The sequence below is a fragment of the Puma concolor genome, chromosome D2 (assembly GCF_028749965.1).
Source record: "Puma concolor isolate L17-30 chromosome D2, mPumCon1.1.hap2, whole genome shotgun sequence".
Classification (NCBI taxonomy): domain Eukaryota; kingdom Metazoa; phylum Chordata; class Mammalia; order Carnivora; family Felidae; genus Puma; species Puma concolor.
Window position 1 is genome coordinate 59,432,770 of NC_141677.1, and position 23,248 is coordinate 59,456,017.

The following is a 23,248-nucleotide window of genomic DNA, read 5'->3' on the forward strand; positions in this document are numbered from 1 at the left end:
GCCCCATCCATCTACTAAGAGGTATATTCCAGTAAAATTTTACTTTTTGTGTAGGTAATTGTTCATCAAAATCTGATATTGTTTTCATAGTCCAATTCAATCATTATTTTCCTGATGCCCCAGACTGATCAGTTCCCCCATCACATGCCTCAGGTCCTCTACTTTGTAGAACTTAGATAGTTGTAATTTTGCATATGTTTATAAAGTTATTTCATTAATGTCTATATCACAATAGATGCAGGAGCATCTTTTAACTTTCTTTCCTGCCCCCCCCCCCCCGCCTCTTTATATCTTCAGAATAGCATTGCACTTCAAACTCTGTGAGTACTTGGTAACACTTATTTGAATAAAAAATGAATGAGACATTTGTGGATCTTAGGCCTGAGCTGCTATGTCTCCCCTTAGGTGGTGGCAATGACTCATCCAGCAAGTTCCAGTACCCTCACTAGCTCCCTCCAGCCCAAGGCCTAACTCTCCCAGGTGTCCTGGCAGTTGTAGCCAGGGACACCACCCAACAGGGTGCTCGCAAAACTCATCCCTTTCCTGATCTTGGCATTAATTCTGGGAAGCACTCTTGGAAGCAACAGCCCTACAGTGAGTTCAGGAGCCAGGGCTGGAAAGAGAGCCCCTGTTACTACTTGTAAAGGTTTATTAAAAGGTCACATTTGCAATAGGATCTTAAAGATGAGAAGAGTTAATTAAGCAAAGTCAGACGGGTGGGGAGCAAAAGGGGTAAGGGAGGCAAAGCCTTCTGGACAAGGAGAACGTCATACTGCCTAAGTCCTGTAATTAGAGGATTAGGCCAAATGACTTGGGGCAGGGGGAAGCATAGTTTTGAGATGAGCCTGGGGTTAATTAGGGGCCAGACCATAAGAGGCTCTGAAAGTCATGTTAAGGGGATCAGTTTATATCTTAAGAAAAATGGGATCTCACTGCAGAATTTTAAGTTGAAGTGAGATAACATGGTCCACTTTGGATTTTGAAAAGGTCGCTGTGGCTGCTGTGAAGAAAGATTGAGGGCAGCAACCCTGGAAGTTGAGTTATTATTCTTATTTTATGGATAAGAAAATGAAATTAAGTGAATATGACTTCTTCAAGGCCACACAGCTAGTAAGTGATGAAACCAGGTCTCAAACACTAGTCTGAAAACTTAACCACAGTCTGTTGCCTTTCTAGATCAAGGTAATAAACCACCAAAATAGAGTTAGTTAAAATGATTTTTTTTTTTAAGTTAGAAATAAGAGCCTTATCTCTGACTCATCCTGACTTTACCTGGGTCACAATTGTCAGAAAATGAGAAGCAGGAGGGTAGCAGCACAGGGTAGCTGAAGTTCCATGACATGATCTAAACTTCAGTTACCTCTTCTGTAAAATGGTAATCACATGTATTTTATTGGATTGTTTGAGGTTTCAATCAGAGAAAGAATAAAGTTGTTACTCTAATATCAGCATATAGTTGGAACTCAGCAAAGGTTGATTACTATTACTATCATTATAATTACCTGATTTTACTTTTTGACTGCCATCTAGCCATCACAGAAATCACTGGCAACATGTCACCTAGCTGCCAAGCAAGAAACCAAGATGACCATGCCCTTTGCTTGTTTGCCTAACCTGTTGCTAGACTAGAGCACCAAATGTGGGATACTGCACAAATAAGCCTTCTTTTTTCTCCTAACAATAATATCCATACTTTGGGTCCATGTCATGTGTGTCCTCAATTACTGTATGCACTTCGTACCATAAACAGTAGATTTAAAATCTTTAATTCCTTAAATAAAATGGCTAGAATTGCAAAACTTTCCTTGAATATTATCAGAGAATGTAATGGTCTATTATCCATGACATACAAAGAAGATAAGCTGTCAGCAAGGGACGAAGCTTGGGGTATTTATCTAAGTAGATATGATGTATTTTTACTGCTCTGTGGCTTTGAATCTTTCATAAATATGGGATATATTCTCAAAGTAACTAGCCACAGTTATGGAGGCAACAACATTACCAACAATAAAAACAACACCATCATTATCAACAAACAAGTTGTGGCTGCTGATGTCGGCCTCAAACCCATGAACACTGAAGTCCTGATTTATCAGTGTGATTTTCCTGGCTGTCCTCCAGGTGTGATTCCCATTTTTACTCTTTTTTACTACAGGCATCTCCCTGCCCACCCACCCCCATTTTTTTAAAGTCTATTTATTTATTTTGAGAGAGAAAGAGAGCACACGAGCAGAGGCAGGGCAGAGAGAGAGAGGATCCTAAGCAGGCTCTGCACTGTCAGCACAGAGCTCAACGCGGGGCTCAAACTCACAAACTGCAAACTCATGACCTGAGCCAAAGATCAAGTCAGATGTTTAACCAACTGAGCCACCCAGGCATCCTACATTGCTGACCCTCTTAACTGGTCTTCTGCCTTACCCAATCCTTGTTTTTTCATTGTCTCTTCTTAATTAACCAAATCTTTCCCCTTCATCCAGTAGTCTTCCTTGCTTTTACAGCTTACTCATTACAAACTAACATATAAAAGCCCAGGAATTTACATTAACTGCACTAAAAGAGATAATCAAATATTTTAGGTAGTGGAAAGTTATCCTTATAGTAACAAAGGTAAAACTGTTTCACCTTTGGATTTCAATCCTTCCCTTTGAGTTACTTAGTGGGCTTCTGCTGCTTTAAGCCCAGCACCGTGCTGAGGGATTAAAAAGGATGAGAGGCAGAGAGTGCAAAAAAAGGAATGAAGTGAAGTCCTCCTCTGCAAGAAACCTGCATTTGCTGGTGAGAACAAACCCATGCATGCCTTATACAACAACGATAACAGCGAACTTTTAGGAAGGGCTTACTGTGTGCCAGCTAATGTATATATTATTTCTTTTAATCCTATGTGGTTGTATGTTAGTTATCTACTGCTCTGGGACAAAGTACTACAAAGCATAGTGGCTTAAAACAGCAATACACATTTATTATCAGTTTCTGTAGGTGAGGAATTTGATAGTAGTTTAGATGAGTGATTAGGACTTGGAGTATCTCAGGAAGTTGTAGTCAGGATGTCAGCAGGGTCTGCAGTTACATGAAGGCTTGACTGCGGCTGGAGGATCCATGTCCACGATGACTCACTCACACAACTGTCAAGTGAATACTGCCTGTTGGCAGGAGGCCTCAGTTCCCCTCCACGTGGGCCTCTCCAGAAAGCTGCTAAGGGTCCTCATGACATGGTAGCACATGGTACCACATTCTTGGCAATTATTGTCTTTTTGATTATAGCCGTTCTAGTGGGTATGTAGTGGTATCTCATTGTAGTTTTAATTTCCATGCCCCTCATGACTAATGATGTTGAACATCTCGTGTGCTTATTTGCCATCTTTTGTATATCTTTTTTTTTTGTTAAGTGTCTAAATCTTCTGTTTATAATTTGGTTGTTTGTTTCCTTATTATTCAGTTTTGAGGATTCTTTTTATGTTCTAGATACAAGTCCTTTATCAGATATATGATTTGCAAATATTTTCTCTCCCAGTGTGTGGCTCATCTTTTTATTCTCTTAGCAGTGTCTCTTGAAGAGCAGATCTTGGTTTGAATGAAGACCAATTTTTTAAGTTACTTTTTTGGATCTTGCTTTCACTGTTGAATCTATGAAATCTTTGTTAAACTCAAGGTCAGTAAGATTTCCTATTTTTTTTCCTTTACAGGCTTTGCAGTTTTAGCCCTTAAAGACTATGATCTATTTCAAGTTAGTTTTTGTATGTTTTATGAGGTATTTCACTAGCTGTCAGTTTTTTATTTAACGATATTTCTTTGAGATATTCTCATATCAGTACATAAAGAGTTTCCTTATTCATTTTTAGAGCCAAACTCCTGTTCTGATGGAGATTATATTCAAGTTGTAAGGAGACAGACAGTAAACCAATAAGTAAAACATACTGTATGTAAAATGGTGATGTAGGAAGTGTGGGTGGGAAGGACAGTTACCATTTTAAATAGAATAGTTAGGGTGAGTCTCACCGAGAAATAAATATTTCAATAAGGACTGAAGACAGCAAGGCACTAGGTAGGGAGAGCAGATTATAATAACTCTGGAGAAGGGAACAGAAATTACAAAAAACATAAAGGAACAAAGGACCTATCATGTTCTCGAAACAGTAAGGAGGCCCATGTGGCTAAAGTAAAGTAAGCGAAGGGAATAACAGTGAGAAATGAGGTTTGAGAGTTAAGAGGTGTGCGTGTTGTAGGTTATGAGGACTAGGGCTTTTACTCTGAGATGAGAAGCTACTGGAGAGTTTGGAGGAGTGACATGACCTGGCTTATGCTAGAGAGGATCACACCAGTTGCAGCATTCAGCGTAGCCTGTGGGGGCAAGGATAGATACAGAAAGATTAGTTAGGAGGCTAACGCAATATTTCAGGAAGAAATAATAGTAGTTTGGACCAGGGTGTGGCAATGAGGTTAGTTAGCGATGGCTAGATTCTGGACACATTTTTATAGTGCCAACAGGAGCAAGGCACAGATTAAGGATAACTCCAAGATTTTGGGCCTAAGGATCTGGAAGAATGGAAGGGTTTTTACCCCTTTGCTAACAGTGTATTATCAGACATTTTAATTTTTGCCAGCCTGGTAGTTGAAAAATGTTATCTAATATAGTTTCCTCTCTATGTTTTAGTTGTGAAAATTATCCAAAATACAAAAAAAAAATGGAAAAAATAATACTCATTTCATACTGACTTAAACAATAAAAGATATTTGTTAGCTCATATAACTGGATGTCCAGAGACAGAATGGAATTCAGGTTTGGTTTGACTCAGTTAATCATGTCATCAACAATCTAGGGAGTGGAGGGGGTGGGGCAGAGAGAGGATTGCTCCCTCAAACACTCTCTTAGGAAAGCCAATAATTTTTTTTATTTGTCCCAGCAAACATTTCTTTGTCTGGAATTTAACTACCTGGCCACTCCTGACAAAAATGGCTGTGGCCAAGGGATGGGATTTTGCATAATTTTGCATGTCCCACCCCTAGAGCCAGCGGTGGAGTCGGAATCCTCAAATGCACAGGGGCTAGGCCTGGATAAGGTGCCCACATCCAAACTGGAATGGATACCAGGAGTTGGGGATCAATACCCATGCCTCCGTCGCAAGTACTGTGGGCATTTTCGAGTTTGCCATACTGCCCCCCACCTCTCTGGCTGGCATCTCTGAAGAGTAGCCTTTCACTTTTCTCAATGACCTGTGCCATTGATTTCCTGCCTCTGTCAACTTTTCAATCATCCTCCTTGTTAATTCACAACCTGCAGTTGCTATTATCTTTTTGCACTGCTATGCCTTCATCCCTCAAAGTACTCCAACACATGGCTATAGTGTCTTCAGACTTTTGCTGAAAGTATGGGGTCATGGAGAGGATTATAACATAGCACGGAACTCAGAGCTGAACCCTAGAAGTCAACAATATTATCTGAAATTTCCCTGACCACCTCGCTTTGGGAACTGCGCTGATTTAAAAATATGTCTGAAAATTGATAGTTTTGCCTTCAAAAGGTGGAGCCTAATGGCCCTCCCCTCGAATGTGGGCTGGCTCTTAACAAACAATATTAGCAGAAGTGAAGACGCTTGACTTCTGAGGCTAGGTAATAAAAGGGGTGGAGTTTTTACCTGGCACTTCTTTTCAGCTGGCTCTGGGAGAAGGGAGCTGCCAGCTGCTGTTTCATGAGGACACTCAAACACCCCTGGGAGAGTCCATGTGGAGAGGAACTGCGGCCTCCCACCAACAGCCAGTCCCCTCTTGCCAGGCATCTACGCATGCCATATTAGAAATATATCCCTTGGCCCTAGATAAGACTTCACATGACCCCGACTGACATCTTTATTGCCACCTCATGAGAGACCCTGAGCGGAACTGCTCCCGAATTCCTGATCCATGGAGACTGTGAGAGATAATCATGCTTATTGTTGTTTTAAGCTGCCAGGTTTTGGGGTAATTTGTGATGCTGCTATAGAAACATAATGCAGAAACTCCCTCACGGGCCATTCTCTTCATTCTTGTCTATGGGCACCTTGCACAGGTCCCCCTTTTTTTTCATGTATTTTTCTTTTTTCTTACTAGGGCTCACCAAACCTAGTCTCTAGAGGGAATGCTCAAAATCCTGTATTTTAATATGCAGAGTAACTAGAGTCTTCTTGGTCTAAACCTCTCCCATCCAGGCTAAACCCAGGGGATCCTACTTTCCATAACCAAACATACCCATTAAGCTCCAAAACCTAGCTACTCTGTCTTCCTACCAGGCCAATTGGTACCAGGTCCACTCACACAGCTGCCAGCTTTTAAAACAATTATTCTTGCTCTGATAGAAACATCCATGAGCAAAGTGGTACAAGAGCAGAGAAAAAGAAACCCCTAGGCTCACTGGGGGAGCTCACAGGTGACATGTGGGCTGGGTTTTGAAGAAGAAGTAGGACTTCATTTGGTAAAGAAGTGAAAGAAAGTCATTTATTCAGAAGCAAGAGCAAATACAGAGGCTCAAAGGTAAGAGAAGGCATAATTCTGAGAACTGTAAATATGTCAGGGCTGTGGGTGAGAATACCTGCTGGGGAGTTCAGAGGATGTTGGGGGCTAGATCATATCACGTAGTGGAAGCCACATATATCAGTTAGTAGAGTACAGATGACAGAACTCCCTGATTCAACTGACTTAAAAAGTAAGAGCAGGAATGAATTTAGTATCTTAAATAATAAGTCCATAGGTAGGGCTGCTCCTGGGTTGGTTAAATTAGCAATGATGTCAATGATGTTACCAAGCACCCAGGATTTTTCTGTGTTTCTATTCTGTTATTCCCAGGCTTCCCACAACTCCCGCCCCGCCCCCCCCCCCCCCCCCCCCCTTATGGTTGTAAGATGGCTACAGAAGCTCCAGCCATCATATCCTTAAGATTTCTTCTGGGGATAAGACCATGGGGGAGGGAAGGAATAAAAAAAACAAGAGAGAGAGGGAGGGAGCCAAACCATAAGAGACTCTTAAAAACTGATGGGGCGCCTGGGTGGCTCAGTCGGTTGAGCGTCCAACTTCAGCTCAGGTCACCATCTCGCGGTCCGTGAGTTCGAGCCCCGTGTGGGGCTCTGGGCTGATGGCTCAGAGCCTGGAGCCTGCTTCCGATTCTGTGTCTCCCTCTCTCTCTGCCCCTCCCCCATTCATGCTGTCTCTGTCTCAAAAATAAATAAATGTTAAAAAAACTGAGAACAATCTGAGGGTTGATGGGGGGTGGGAGGGAGGGGAGGGGAGGGTCGGTGATGGGTATTGAGGAGGGCACCTGTTGGAATGAGCACTGGGTGTTGTATGGAAACCAATTTGACAATAAATTTCATATAAAAAAAAAGATTTCTTCTGGGAGTAGAAAAGGGGCTTTCTCTTCTCATTCTCATTATGTCAACTTTTTATAATCTTTTTAAGTTGGGGAAAACCTCTCCCAGAAATGTTTTCCCTCCTCCCATTCCTCCCAACAGCTGGCTTCCCTTCAGTATCCTTGGTTAGAATTGCATCATATGCCCAGGCTCAATATTTGGTTAGGGAGTGGAACACCATGATTGACTTAGACCCTTCACGGTTTACTCCTTCTGGCTGGGGCTGGAGCTTAGTACTCTTCAAGCATATGGCCAAGCATAGCAGTGCGGTTACAAGAATAAAATTGGGATTCTGTTAATAATGTGGAAGAGAGATTGTTGGCTTTTTGGGTAGGCAGTTAGCAGAATCTGCTACACCACGCCAAGGAAATTGAACTGTATCCCATTGGGATGGGGAAACACAAGGATTTTAAAATAGGAATTAGCATGATTATATTTCACTATATCAGAATGAAGGGGCACTAAGGAGAGGCATGAGGATGCAGGGCCACCAGCTAGAATGCTTCATCAGAAGATTTTGCAGAGGATTTTGGGCATTTGAATTAAGAACAACTAGTCACTAACTGGATGAAATAGGTGTTGTGGAGGAAAAATTTTTCTACGCCCTTCAAGATTCTTTTGGCTGATATAAGAATTAAATTGACATGAGACAGATTAACAGTAGAAAATCAAATTTAATTACATACATATAGGGATCCTATGAGACTGTGAGGCCCACAGGTAGTCAGGCAATTGAGGCTTCTATGCCATTCTGAGTTGGGACGTCAAAGGGAAGGAGGACAATTCACAGGAAGATGAAAAAGAGTAAATGTTTGGTAAACAAATGTTTGCTGGGCCACACAGAAAAAATGGGACACAGAGAGGAATTCTAATAAACAGACTTTGCTAAGTTCCTCTCTACCACACCTGGTTCATATTATACTGTAGTTATTTATGCTGATAGCTCCTGTCCTGGAGCAGGTCCTCTCTCCAAATTCTTTTAAGCATTTGCAGGGGGGCGGGGGGGGGGGGTAATTTTGAAAAGTTCTTCCTGAGTCTTCTGTTTGTTAAAAATAATCAGCATAGGGGCGCCTGGGTGGCGCAGTCGGTTAAGCGTCCGACTTCAGCCAGGTCACGATTTCGCGGTCCGTGATGAGTTCGAGCCCCGCGTCAGGCTCTGGGCTGATGGCTCGGAGCCTGGAGCCTGTTTCCGATTCTGTGTCTCCCTCTCTCTCTCTGCCCCTCCCCCGTTCATGCTCTGTCTCTCTCTGTCCCAAAAATAAATAAACGTTGAAAAAAAAATAATAATAATCAGCATAAAATAATCCACATGTGAAAGAGACACATTTTGGGGTGGCAAATTTTGCTCTCCTACAGCAGAAAGGAAGTAGAAGGAAGAAATCCTAAAATGACTTGCAAATTTCTGCTTGGGTGAATCACACAGTAGTTCATCAAAGTTAGAATATGACTGGAGGAGGTTTGGGTGGATAAAGTAAGAGTGGAGAGACTATGAGTTTGGTCGTGGACAATGAGGTGTCTACATAGCACACAAAGAAAGATGAGTAAACTTGGAAGGGAGATTGAAGACCACAATACTTCAACTCCTTTAGAGATTAGGGCAGGATGGAGTATGGAATGAAGGAGAACTAAGGAGAAATAAAGTGATATAGACAACTGATACTGAGCGTGGGACTGGTTTGGCTGATTTTACTCACAGCTGGGTCAAGAAGTCAAGGACTTCTTGAGAAAATTGTAAATGTAATTGTAGACAAGTCTTTAAAAAGCAGTTAAAGACCTGTTTTGAAATACGGATTTCTGTAATTGGTTTCAACATGTTGAGAGTTACAGCAAATGAGATGGGGAAGTGATCTCAACCTACTTTTTTTGGCCTCCTGACTGGAAACCTCAGAACTCAGCCCTGTGAGCTGTTAATCAGATAAGCATTGTGGGCTTTTGTAAAGAATCATGCTCTACAAATTACTGAATGCATATGGACTTACTGAAGGAAGTATTATCCAAACGAAATGGGCAAAGAAAGTATAATGAGATGTTGGGATTAAAATGTAGGTTTCTTTCTGTTTTCTAACAGTAGTTATGAAATGTAAGTTATAAGATGTTTCAATGTACCTTTAAGCTCTAAGTTAATATAGTTAATAAATCACATGAATTAATTACTGTTTAAAACATAACATAAATAGGAACTCCATTCCACTCAACAATACCTGTTTAGTGGACCACTGGAGTTTGAAATATACATAGGTTAGACAATACTACACAGTTGGCAGGCAAACTGATTAAAAAAATATAGGGTACCTGCCTGGCTTATTCAGAAGAGCATGTGACTCGATCTCAGGGTCGTGAGTTTGAGCCCCATGTTGGGTGTAGAGATTGCTTAAATAAGTAAAACTTAAAAAAAGGAATTAAAAAATATATATTCCAAACATTTGTTAATTTTTTCCCCATGTCTACCTGAACCAGGCTCTGGCATAATAAAAATATCCGATATTTGTATGATTCTGCAGTTAATCCTAACTTTATAAAACTATTCTACCCAATGTGATTTCTGGGGCCCCGATAAAATATAACACCTGAAGCAGAGTAGGGATTGAAAGACAAAGAAAAGAGAACCAAGAATTGAAGGGAGAAAGGCACGTTAGGAAGCCCATCCAGGCTGGCAGGGTAAAGGAGGTAAAAAAACAATAGTGGGGAGAGCCTGAACATACAAACTGGACAATGTCAGACCATATATGACGATTAGAATTGTGACCTATAACCTCTACAGCAATCATCCCAGAGTTCTCACTACTGTTCAATTCTCTTCCCTACCTTCTAACTCAGGACCAAATATGAGAAAGCCAAATATGTTCTCCACAATCACATAAGAAGCCCTGCTCCTAGTAAGCCCACCACCGACTTCCCCATGCTAACACTCTCAAGTCAGAGCATACATGAAACCTTTCTTTCTTCTTTTTTTTTTTTTCTTCAGTTTAAGCTTTCCCATTCCCCTGACAGCCTTTGGGTCTCTGCCAGACATGAATGATGGTGGTTAACTGCCTTCTATAGCAGGTGTAGAATAAATAGCCTCTTTTTTTCTTTTTAATCTCATTTGGGTGGTCTTCATTTATTTCCAGTCATTCACTTACTTGTCATATATTAGCTGTGTTGTGTGCCAGGCAGTGCCCAGCATTGCTGTGGAAGCACATAGTCTCTGCCTTCAAGCATATTCTATTGGAACAGACAGACACATAAATTGTAATTCAATATGGCAAGAGAAACAATAGGTATATATGACGGAGTTGTAGGTCAAGTAAAACTTTTAGGGGAGGTGACCCTTAAATTGAGAGTAGTAAGGGATGAGTATGCGTTGGCTTGGCTAAGTTGGGGGGAAGGATATTCGAGGCGGATGGAAGGGTGGAGGAGGTCGAATGAGCAAAGCTTAAGAGAGCAGAAGCCACAGATAGATGTGCGTTTCTGAGCTATAATAAGGGAGGTGAAAAGTAGAAGCTGCATGGGAGGGTCGTGGACTGCCACGTATAAGCCACATTTGTAAGGACTTGGACTTTATCCTGTACAAACGGCTCCCTCCTGGAAATGAGAGAAACGGCTGGTGTAAGCAAGGAGGAAAAACATTAAGGAAACATTACCTTTGTATGTATTACTGTAAGGTCCGGGAGAGCAGGGGCACAGCGGCTCATGTATGGCACACAAACATTCAATGAATGCTGAATGAATAGATACAAGCGCTTCGGTATAGACGATGTGGTCTCCAGTTTATGCTTCTCTAACAGGACAAGACAAAGAGGCCAGGGCACGAGTCTAGGAGGCTATAGTGAAGGTTTGATTCCGGAGATCAGGGCTGGTGGACACAATACCTCCAACTGGTTGTGGGAAAGGGATGCGCTTCTCTCGCGGCCACTCCAAGATCCACCCACCGGAGCTGCACAATTCTGGAAGCGGCAACGTAGAAAGCAACCAGCTAAGAAACAGCACCACCGCCGAGAGCGCAGCTGGCGCAGAGGATCCATCCACCGCTCGACACAGCTCACCTGTGCGCCCAACGCGGGTCTATCGAGGCGGAGCTACGGCACGACGCCCTTCCGGATTGGACGCGCTCGAAATCCCGGGGCGGGGATTAGAGGCCGAACGCTCTTGGGGATTGGCCACTCTGGCGAAAGGACGTGGGGTTGGCGGAGCATGTTCGCAGGCTGCTCCGGCTGGGTGGAGGGTGGGCTCTTCTCCGCGGTTCTCCTGTCAGTCATTGGCTCCCTGCGGTTTCCTTGGGGACGTGGCGCCGCCGCCCGCCCAAGGTTTTTTCCGGCTGGACTAAAGGCCTTGGGGAACCGCTCTGGACCGAGCGGAACGGTGCCAGGGGAGACTGCGGGACTCTCGACCCGTGAGTGAGAGCGCGGGAGGGCCGCGGGGCTGGGAGAGGCGGGGAGGGGGAGTGGGTCTTCCAATCCCTGCCACCTGGGGAGCGCCGGTTCCTCGAGAATGCCCGGCTCCCCGGGAGCCGGCTTAGAGTCAGCTGGGCCCCAGGAACAAGAGCGGACGCATCTGGAGTAGGCGGGTGGGCGCCTTGGCCTTCCCTCGGAAGTCTAGTCCTGTGGGCACTGCTGGAGGTAAGCCTGAAACCCAACGAACTCTTAACAGGCTGCAGACTTAGGAGATGCCTGAGACAAGGAGACCCATTTCTCAGGGCAAAAAGAAAAGGAGGTGACAGGCACTGAGACCACTGAAGGGATCCCATGGCTAGGTAAGGCTGCACATTTTCTCCTCAGCTAGGGGCTCAGTTGGGGGTGGCAGATAGGTTGAGGGGCCCTGGGAGGTTTTTACAAGTGAGGTTTGCCCTAGTGCTGCATCTGGACTTTGCAGCTTCCTCGGATGGATGGGGAGAAGATCAAAGTTACTTTTTTTTTTTTTTTTTTTAAGGCAAATGCTACCATAGTTTCTAGCCCATAACTCCAGGGTGGTAGACTGAGTGCTTGCTCAGCTCCGGAAAGTGCTAAAATGTAATGTTCTTTCAGATTTCCATTTGAGTGAGGCTGTGTGCTTTTTGAGGAGGTTAAACAAAGATTTTGTTTGTTTGTTTGAAAGTAGACCGAGGTCCTTTTGAATCAATATAGGAAGTGAGATTCATAGTTGAATATGTACATCCATATGGTGTGATACTCTGGAACTTCCAGAAAAGATTAATGTGGATCTACATGTACCAAATGGAACAGTTGTCAAATAGAGTAAGTGGGCAAAGATGCAGAACAGTAGGTACGGTGTAAAACCAGAGGAATGAGATACACACATGCATATTGTCATATCTGATATATATTTATGCTCGTGTAAACATAGAATACCCCTGGAAATATACGTAGAGACAGGGTAGCAGTGCTTGCCTTTCAGTAGGAAATGCTAGGTTAAGGCAAAAGACTCATTTTTCACTATATATCCTTTTAAACTTGTTTCATGTGCATATATTACCTATTAAAATATTTTTTAATTAGTTGAATAAATATACAGATTATCCAGTTTTTTGACATCATTCTTGGTGGGAATGTTGTAGTTGCTCTGATTCTTCAATGTTGTGAGGTTGACCAGGGAGACTAGTGATCTTTTCATAAACATGAGAACTGTAATTCTTTGAATTATACCCAAAAGTGCAGACATTGGGAAAAGAGAAGATAAGGCTTTTCTGATTTATAGTAGAAGCACCATGAATCATATAAGTCCTTTTCTAAAATTTGAGACTAAAAGAACTTCTATAGACTGATGGTGGCATAAATTTTTGCCTTTATCAGGAAGGGCTTTAATACAGTTTAAAAGCCTTTTTTTTTGGCACTCAGATGTAGAGACTTTTCTTACTAATGTTTGTCTCATTTCAGGATCAGTTTTTCCTACCTCTGCCCAGCCTCCTGGTACTTCACTGTGCCCACAGTGAACCCATTTCCCCGCCAGAGGGTGGCATTCCTAGGACTCTTCTTCATATCCTGCCTCCTTTTACTTATGTTAATCATGGACTTTCGACATTGGGGTGCTTCATTGCCACGAGATAGGCAATATGAAAGGTGAGTCAACCTTAGATCACTTTGATCAGACTTGGCATTGAAGTCATAAATATTTTGACATTTCACAAAGTACTACCTTTGACCCTTTTGAGGGAATACTGCACTTTGATTAGTAAATTGCATGCCACTTATTACATAAAGAAGATCTTGGGGCGCCTGGGTGGCGCAGTCGGTTAAGCGTCCGACTTCAGCCAGGTCACGATCTCGCGGTCCGTGAGTTCGAGCCCCGCGTCGGGCTCTGGGCTGATGGCTCAGAGCCTGGAGCCTGTTTCCGATTCTGTGTCTCCCTTTCTCTCTGCCCCTCCCCCGTTCATGCTGTGTCTCTCTCTGTCCCAAAAATAAATAAACGTTGAAAAAAAAAAAAAATTAAAAAAAAAAAAAAAAAAAAAAAGAAGATCTTAAGCTCCATTTTGGCAGGGTTCACTTTTGATTCAGGAATGCTGATGTTGCATTTTAACCATGAAAGGCGTCTTTCTATATTCTTGTTTTGGTGGACTGACTTAATGGATGCATAAATGTTTAGGACTGTTATGTATTCTTGATGAACTGACCCTTTATCATTATTAAATGACTCTTTTTATCCTTGATTATATTTTTTGGCCTGAAATCTACTAGTCTGGTACTAATATAATTACTTCAGCTTTCTTTTGAGTAGTGTTAGCATTATAGATGTTTTTCCATCCTTATAGTTTTAGCCTTTATTTCTTTATATTTTATATCTATCCAGTCTTTTTATAAATAACTGCTTTTTATCCAGTCTGAATGTCTGCCTTTTATTTGAAGTGTTTAGGCCATTTGTATTTCATGTGATTATTGATTATGCTTAGGTTTAAATCTGCCTTGCTGTTTGTTTTCTGCTTGTCACATCTTGCTCTTTGCTCTCCCTCTTTCTCTCCCATCTTTTAAATTGAGTACATTTTATTTATTTATTTATTTTTTTAATATATGAAATTTATTGTCAAATTGGTTTCCATACAACACCCAGTGCTCATCCCAAAAGATGCCCTCTTCAATGCCCATCACCTACCCTTCCCTCCCTCCCACCCTCCCATCCTCCCATCAACCCTCAGTTTGTTCTCAGTTTTTAAGAGTTTCTTATGCTTTGGCTCTCTCCCATTCTAACCTCATTTTTTTTTCCTTCCCCTCCCCCATGGGTTTCTGTTAAGTTTCTCAGGATCCACATAAGAGTGAAAACATATGGTATCTGTCTTTTTCTGTATGGCTTATTTCACTTAGCATCACACTCCAGTTCCATCCACGTTGCTACAAAGGGCCACATTTCATTCTTTCTCATTGCCACGTAGTACTCCATTGTGTATATAAACCACAATTTCTTTATCCATTCATCAGTTGATGGACATTTAGGCTTTTTCCACAATTTGGCTATTGTTGAGAGTGCTGCTATAAACATTGGGTCACAAGTGCCCCTATGCATCAATACTCCTGTATCCCTTGGGTAAATTCCTAGCAGTGCTACTGCTGGGTCATAGGGTAGGTCTATTTTCAATTTTTTGAGGAACCTCCACACTGTTTTCCAGAGTGGCCGCACCAGTTTGCATTCCCACCAACAGTGCAAGAGGGTTCCCGTTTCTCCACATCGTCTCCAGCATCTATAGTCTCCTGATTTGTTCATTTTGGCCACTCTGACTGGCGTGAGGTGATAATCTGAGTGTGGTTTTGATTTGTATTTCCCTGATGAGGAGCGATGTTGAGCATCTTTTCATGTGCCTGTTGGCCATCTGGATGTCTTCTTTAGAGAAGTGTCCATTCATGTTTTCTGCCCATTTCTTCACTGGGTTATTTGTTTTTCGGGTGTGGATTTTGGTGAGCTCTTTATAGATTTTGGATACTAGCCCTTTGTCCGATATGTCATTTGCAAATATCTTTTCCTATTCTGTTGGTTGCCTTTTAGTTTTGTTGATTGTTTCCTTTGCTGTGCAGAAGATTTTTATCTTCATGAGGTCCCAATAGTTCATTTTTGCTTTTAATTCCCTTGCCTTTGGGGATGTGTCAAGTAAGAAATTGCTGCGGCTGAGGTCAGAGAGGTCTTTTCCTGCTTTCTCCTCTAGGGTTTTGATGGTTTCCTGTCTCACATTCAGGTCCTTTATCCATTTTGAGTTAATTTTTGTGAATGGTGTAAGAAAGTGGTCTAGTTTCATTCTTCTGCATGTTGCTGTCCAGTTCTCCCAGCACCATTTGTTAAAGAGACTGTCTTTTTTCCATTGGATATTCTTTCCTGCTTTGTCAGAGATTAGTTGGCCATACTTTTTTGGTCTAGTTCTGGGGTTTCTATTCTATTCCATTGGTCTATGTGTCTGTTTTTGTGCCAATACCATGCTGTCTTGATGATTACAGCTTTGTAGTAGAGGTTAAAGTCTGGGATTGTGATGCCTCCTGCTTTGGTCTTCTTCTTCAATACTACTTTGGCTATTCGGGGCCTTTTGTGGTTCCATATGAATTTTAGGATCACTTGTTCTAGCTTCGAGAAGAATGCTGGTGCAATTTTGATTGGGATTGCATTGAATGTGTAGATAGCTTTGGGTAGTATTGACATTTTAACAATATTTATTCTTCCAACCCATGAGCACAGAATGTTTTTCCATTTCTTTATATCTTCTTCAATTTCCTTCATAAGCTTTCTATAGTTTTCAGCATACAGATCTTTTACATCTTTGGTTAGATTTATTCCTAGGTATTTTATGCTTCTACGTGCAATTGTGAATGGGATCAGTTTCTTTATTTGTCTTTCTGTTGCTTCATTATTAGTGTATAAGAATGCAACTGATTTCTTTACATTGATTTTGTATCCTGAGACTTTGCTGAATTCATGTATCAGTTCTAGCAGACTTTTGGTGGAGTCTATCGGGTTCTCCATGTATATTATCACGTCATCTGCAAAAAGTGAAAGCTTGGCTTCATCTTTGCCAATTTTGATGCCTTTGATTTCCTTTTGTTGTCTGATTGCTGATGCTAGCACTTCCAACACTATGTTAAACAACAGTAGTGAGAGTGGACATCCCTGTCTTGTTCCTGATCTCAGGGGGAAAGCTCTCAGTTTTTCCCCATTGAGGATGATATTAGCTGTGGGCTTTTCATAAATGGCTTTTATGAGGTTTAAGTATGTTCCTTCTATCCCAACTTTCTCGAGGGCTTTTATTAAGAAAGGATAAATTGAGTACATTTTAAATATTCCATTTTATCTCTTGTTGGCTTAGTAGGTATAACTCTGGGGATTTTGTTTTTATTTTTGTTTTTATCTTAGTGGTTGCTTTAGGGTTTATGGTTTATAATATACGTCATTAACTTACCATAGTCTATCTTCAAGTAATATAATTCCTCTTCCCGTGTACCTCTTTACCTTTTCCCCTAGGCCTTTGTGCTATTATTGTCATGCATCTTCCTTCTATGTATGTTATGAACTCCACCATATATTGTTATTTTTTTGCTTTAAACATTCAGTTGTCTTTTAAAGAGATTTCAAAAATAAGAAAAAAATGGCTAGTATATTTACCATTTCTGGGCCTTTTCATTCTTCTGTGTAGTTCATATTTCTACCTGGTGGGATATTCATTTTGTCTAATAGATTTCCTTTAACAAGTCTGGTAGTATGAGTTTGTGGTTGGTGAATTATTTCACCTTCTGTGACTAAAAAAGTCATTTTGCTTTCTCTTTAAAAATATTTGTTGGGGGGTGTCTGGGTGGCTCAGTTGGTTAAGTGTCTGACTTCAGCTCAGGTCATGATCTCACAGTTTGTGGGTTCAAGCCCTGCATCAGAATCTCTGCTGTCAGCATGGAGCCTGCTTTGGATCTGCTGTCTCCCTTGCTCTCTGCCCCTCTCCCATTTGTGCACTCTTTCTCGGTCTCTCTCAAAATAAATAAATAAACTTAAAAGAAATTCATTGGGTATGGAACTCTAGGTTGATCTTTTTTTTCCCTTTCATTACTTTAAAAACAATGTTACACTGTCTTCTGACTTAGATTCTTTCTGAGGAGAAGTCTGCTATAATTTTTAAATCTTGTTCTCTGTACATCAAGTGACTTTCCTCAGGCTGCTTTTTAGATTTTATCACTGGTTTCAAACAATTTGACTGTAATATACCTTGATGTAGTTTTCTTTATGGTTCTTTTGCTTATGATGTGCTCATAATTGGATCTATGGATTTATGTTTTTTAATCAAAATCAGAAGAATTTTGACCATTATTTCTTCAAATATTTTTTCCTTTCCTCTTCCACTTTTCCTTTGGTGTCTCCAATCACATATATATTGAACCATGTGAAGCTTTTTCACAGCTCATTTATTTATTTTTTTTTAGTCTTTTTTCTCTCTGTGTTTCTTTCTGGATATTTTATATTGCTGTGCCTTCCAGTTCATTAGTATTTTCTTCTATCAAGTCTAACTTACTGTTAATTCCATCCAGTGAGATATGAATACCTTTATTTTTTTACAGAAAATACATCTGAATTATTTGATATACATATATATTTTTTTAATACTTATTTTTGGGAGAGCGCAGTGAGGGAGAGGCAGAGAGAGGGGAACAGAGGATCCAAAGTGGGCTCTGTGCTCACAGACTGACAGCAGTGAGCCCAATGTGGGGCTTGAACTCACAAACCATGAGATAATGACTTGAGCTCAAGTTGGACGCCCAACTGACTGAGCCACCCAGGCCCCCCATTATTTGATATAGTTTTAATGCCTTACCAGTTGCATTGAAGATCTATATTCCTTTATTACAGTGATTCATTTTGCTATTTTTTTTGAGGTTAATTTCTGATTAGGCTACAAAATGAAATGATGACATGTTGTGTTCATCATCAACTTGATTTTCTCTGTATTCCTTCTCAGACAGTATCAGGAGACTTTGGATTATAAGTGACAGTCAAACTGACTTAAATGATAAGATAGTTTATTGGCTCACATGACTAGAAGTCCAGGTGTAAAGGACCGTAATAAGTTCAACATTGGCTGTCAGGATGAGAATCTCTGTCTCTGTTTTCTACAGCATCTGCTTACTGAATTGTTGCAAAACAGCAGCCAGTAGCAACTAGGGCTACATGCATCCTCACTCATGTCCCACAGGAGAGAAACAGGCCTTCTGTGCTCTTGTATATGAATGAAGAGGACCCTTCCTGGAAACCTCCAGCAGCCCTTTCCTTCTATCTTTTCTGGTCAGAATTGGGACCTGTGATCACTCCCTTAATATTTCTATGTTGTTCTGTCCCCAGAATTTCTCATTTCCAATTCACTTTGGTCATTCATTCATTCAGCAAGCATTTATTGAGCAGTTGCTATGTGCTGGGTGATAATAGGTACCAGGACATGGAGACATTGGTACCTTTTCTCAAGATGTTTATGTTTTCAACCTTTCCTTCTCTAGTAGCACTATTCATTTATATTTAATTATATTTTTTGTTCTTTCTTTCTGAAGAGAAACATTTGTTTAGATGACTATAGTTGTCAACAATTGGCCTTAAGAAGCCTGTTAGCTTCAGAGAACTAAATCCATAATTTGAGGGTTTTAAATGCTTATTGAGATTTTCTTGACACACTTGAGCACAGTTTTCCACCGGAAGACAGTGAGGTATCATTATGGAATTCTGTGTAGGTTAACATGGCTACAATAAAGACTGTTAGAGAGTGAGTGGTGAGCTATGTGGCTGGAGAGGTAGATCACGCTGGGCTTATTAAGTCATTTGAGGGGGTTTAGACATTTTCTTAAGGGCAGAGGGAAAGCTTTGAAAGGCTTTGAAGAGTGGTATGATTGGAATTGCTTTTTTTTTTTTTTTAATTTTTTTTTTTTTTTTCAACGTTTATTTATTTTTGGGACAGAGAGAGACAGAGCATGAACAGGGGAGGGGCAGAGAGAGAGGGAGACACAGAATCGGAAACAGGCTCCAGGCTCTGAGCCATCAGCCCAGAGCCTGACGCGGGGCTCGAACTCCCGGACCGCGAGATCGTGACCTGGCTGAAGTCGGACGCTTAACCGACTGCGCCACCCAGGCGCCCCTGGAATTGCTTTTTAAAGAAAACTTACTCTGGGGCACCTGGGTGGCTTAGTCTGTTAAGCATCCAGCTATTGATTTTGGCTCAGATCATGATCTCACAGTTAGTGAGTTCAAGCCCCATGTGGGTTTCATGCTGACAGTGTCAGAGCCTGCTTAGGATGTTCTCTGTCTCTCTCTCTCTCCCCCCTTCTCCCTCCCTCTCTCTCTGACCCTCCTCTGCTATACTCTTTGTCTCCAAATAAATAAATAAATAAATAAAAATTTTTAAAAATAAGGAAAGCTTACTTTGGTGGCATTGTGGGATAAACATGAAAGGAGGGAGATGGATAGGAATACTCAGTACAGAGATGATGGTCGCCTGAACTTGGATGGAAGCAACGACAACGGAGAGAAGTAAATGCATTTGAGGGATATGTGGGAGATAGAGTGATCTGATAGTTCCTGTCTATTATTATGCCCCAAGTGGCCAGATCTGATAAATACTTAGGTTGAATTAATAGCAACAGATTAACTGCAGAACTAAGGGACACACAGACTACGCCTGTGGTTACTTTACCAAAGTCCTAATAACCCATAATGCTCTGGTTGAGCAACCAGCAGCTATATAGCCTAGAGCTCCTATTCTTTAATGAAAGGTTATATGCATATTGCCACAAATTACTATATATCATCACCTTTCACTCATGGCAGCCCCTTTTGGAATTTGGAAGCAAACATTCGTTGGGAGTTTGCTGTGTGCATGACACTGTTGTAGATGCTAAGGTACAAAGATGAATAAAACGTGGCTCCTGAACTCATCGGGTTCATAATCTAGTTAGGGAGGCAGATGTGAAGGAATAATTATTTCCCAATGAGAGAATAGTTTATGTATAACTATGTAGAATCAGGAACAAAGTTAAGAATCAGAAGTTAATCAGAAGAGGCCCTGAGTAACTAAAGTTGTTATCACTAAGTTCATGAACTACAAGCTCATGTTCTTTATTGATAAGATAGGCTTTCCCATAGACTGTGTTTGCTTTTATTTTACACACTGTTTTAATTAGCTTGGTTTTCTCCTGTCTCAGAACACAGCAGATAAACAGCAAATTAGATGGTGGTAGTAGGAAGGGTGTGCTAGTCATTAGATGTGGGCACACTGATGACAATAGTCAATAATACCCTAACAAGTGAGGCAGGAGAAAGGAAATTTATTAAAAGTTGACTGAATAATTCAAAATTTCTGCAGACCATTTCTATAGTGTTAAGCAGTTCTACACATTTTATTAAAACTTCTCTATTACAAATATAATAATTGTGTTAAATCAGTGATTTTCAAATTTTATGTATCTAAATCATTGGGGACCTTTTAAAAAATGCAAATAATTGAACCCCTTCTAAAGGTGATTCTAATGTGCAGCCTAAGTTGGGAACCATGCTGTAAGTTTCAGTTATACTTATTTGGAGAGGAAGTATTGAGGTGTAGGGGAAAGAGGATTAATTTTAGAGCTAAACAACCCATCGTTTAATAGTTGGGTGACCTTGTGCACATCTTGTATTCTGGAATCTCATTTTCTTTATGTGTAAAGTAGAGGTACAAATGCCTGCCTTATAGTTTTGTCATTTGGATTAAAAGAGAAAAGCATCGGGGCGCCTGGGTGGCGCAGTCGGTTAAGTGTCCGACTTCAGCCAGGTCACGATCTCGCGGTCCGTGAGTTCGAGCCCCGCGTCGGGCTCTGGGCGGATGGCTCAGAGCCTGGAGCCTGTTTCCGATTCTGTGTCTCCCTCTCTCGCTGCCCCTCCCCCGTTCATGCTCTGTCTCTCTCTGTCCCAAAAATAAATAAACGTTGAAAAAAAATTAAAAAAAAAAAAGAGAAAAGCATCTAGGACTACCTATTGCATCATGGGGGTTAGTCTTATTGTTTGAAATAAACTTGATTTTTCTGTTCGCTAATTCCATCTTCTGCCTTCCAGATATACACTGAAGGTTATGGGCAGCATTATCTCCAATTAAAATTTTCCTCCCAGAATTTTTTTTTCTGGCTGCTGCTATTGATTAGGTACTGGTGAGCACAAGCTGATGATAAAATGATCAAGCAAATAATTAGGAATTGATGGAAACACTTTAGTTCAACAGCTTACAAAAATTTTAGGACACATGTTTATGGTTGTGATTTGTATATTACATGTAATACAAAGTCATATCTTTTCAACTTGTTCCAATTCACGTGATGAAATTAGGTCAGTAGTTTGTAATGGAAAAAAAAATATTTTAATTTGATTTTTTTTCAGCCATTGGTGGAGCTAGCATATCACCTCCAGGCAATATGACCCAGGATTTTAGAAGCCTGTATGAGGGTTTTCCCTCAGTAGTTTCAATTTTAAAGAGTTGTGGTATTTTTTGTTTGTTTATTATGAACATTTACTCAACATTGCTTCTGGAAGGAGAAAACAGGAAGTTTGCATCGGAACTAGAATTTAAGAAAAGATAAATTTAGAGAGTGATGGGGTGGATGTCAGTAAGGGTAGAATTCAGAGCTGTTTTTGTTTTTAATAGACTCTATTTTTTAGAGCAGTTTTCAGTTTACAGCTAAACTAAGCGAAAGTACAGAGGTTTCCTGGATACACTCTACCCCTACATGCATAGCAAAGCTATTTTTAAGAATAATTTTTGTTAGATACATGTTTTAATCAACTGTTTATCTGGCATGTGCCATATATTATAAGATGTGCTCTAACAACTTCATCAGACTTAATGCATATTTTACATTTATTTATTCATTGTTCATTTATTCAACAAAAATTATTGTTTACACTGTGGTATCCAATAGGGTAGCCACTTGCCACAATGGCTGTTTAAATTTAAATTAATTAAAAGACAATAAATTCAGTTCTTCACTTGCACTAGTCACATTTCAGGTGTGCACTGGCCACAGCTATCCTATGGTGGCTAGCGGGTATCCCATTGGAGAGATGGGGAATATTTCCATATCACAGAGTTCCATTGGAAAATTTTAGCCCTGGATGCTAGGTAAATTGTTAAAATTTATTAATAATTTTTAGTACAAGGGGCACTTTTAGCATGGATACATATATATAGTGCAAGACAAATGGTAAACTATCCTTATGTAAATGTTCTGTATCTACAATACATTTTTTCTTAACCTTAATGTTTAGTATGATTCACTTTTTTGTAGCCCCACTACTGTCTTCATTAGATGGGAAATATTTGTCTGGTTTACTGTTGTTCCAGAGAATGTCTTCGGTAGCTATTGAAAGATGGTGCCTTTATATTCCTTTGTCATCAGGGTATAACTATGAGTGAAAAGTTCTGCATCAGCAGTGGGTTCAGTACTGACTTTCCTTAGGAGTTTCAATTCTGTTTAAAGCAAGTTGAAAAGAGACATTGCTTTTGGTTAGGATAAAAATGATAAGCTTCAGGAATGCCTGGGTGGCTCAGTCAGTTAAGGTTCTGACTTCAGCTCAGGTCATGATCTTGCCATCTGTGGGTTCAAGCCCCACGTTGGGCTCTGTGCTGATAGCTCAGAGCCTGGAACCTGCTTCAGATTCTGTGTCTCCCTCTTTCTCTGCCCCTCCCCGATTCATGCTCTATCTCTCTCCATCTCTCAAAAATGAATAAATGTTAAAAAAAATGATAAGCTTCAGGATATGCAGATGAAGTTCAGGCTTCTTATGTACAATAGAACCATTCAGAGACTTTTGCTGGTGAAATTGAAGGCATTTACTTGGCATTTATTGACATTTATTCTTTTATTCACTTACTTGTCCTTTAACAGTGTTAATAGTGTTTATAAGCAGAGCTTTAAATTATAAATGCTCCTTAATGCTCTGGT

At 40.7% G+C, this 23,248-nt stretch overlaps 1 protein-coding gene and 1 long non-coding RNA gene across 2 annotated transcripts in view; one reads left to right on the forward strand and one right to left on the reverse strand.

Annotated features, from left to right (window-relative positions):
• Window positions 1–2,933: 2,933 nt before the first annotated feature.
• LOC147576113 (uncharacterized) lies at window positions 2,934–11,543 on the reverse strand. Its single transcript, XR_015241784.1, has 2 exons — window positions 11,000–11,543; window positions 2,934–4,338 (listed from the first exon to the last, which is right to left on the reverse strand). It is a non-coding gene; the product is annotated as an uncharacterized LOC147576113 (long non-coding RNA).
• Window positions 11,544–11,609: 66 nt separating this feature from the next.
• Window positions 11,610–23,248, forward strand: part of ENTPD7 (ectonucleoside triphosphate diphosphohydrolase 7) — a 51,863-nt gene continuing 40,224 nt past the window's right edge. Inside the window, exons 1-3 of the mRNA XM_086680619.1 lie at window positions 11,610–11,748; window positions 12,006–12,108; window positions 13,229–13,411. Of these exons, the coding sequence (XP_086536745.1) occupies window positions 12,101–12,108; window positions 13,229–13,411 (191 nt within the window). The 5' untranslated portion in view covers window positions 11,610–11,748; window positions 12,006–12,100. The remainder of the gene's footprint in view (window positions 11,749–12,005; window positions 12,109–13,228; window positions 13,412–23,248) is intronic.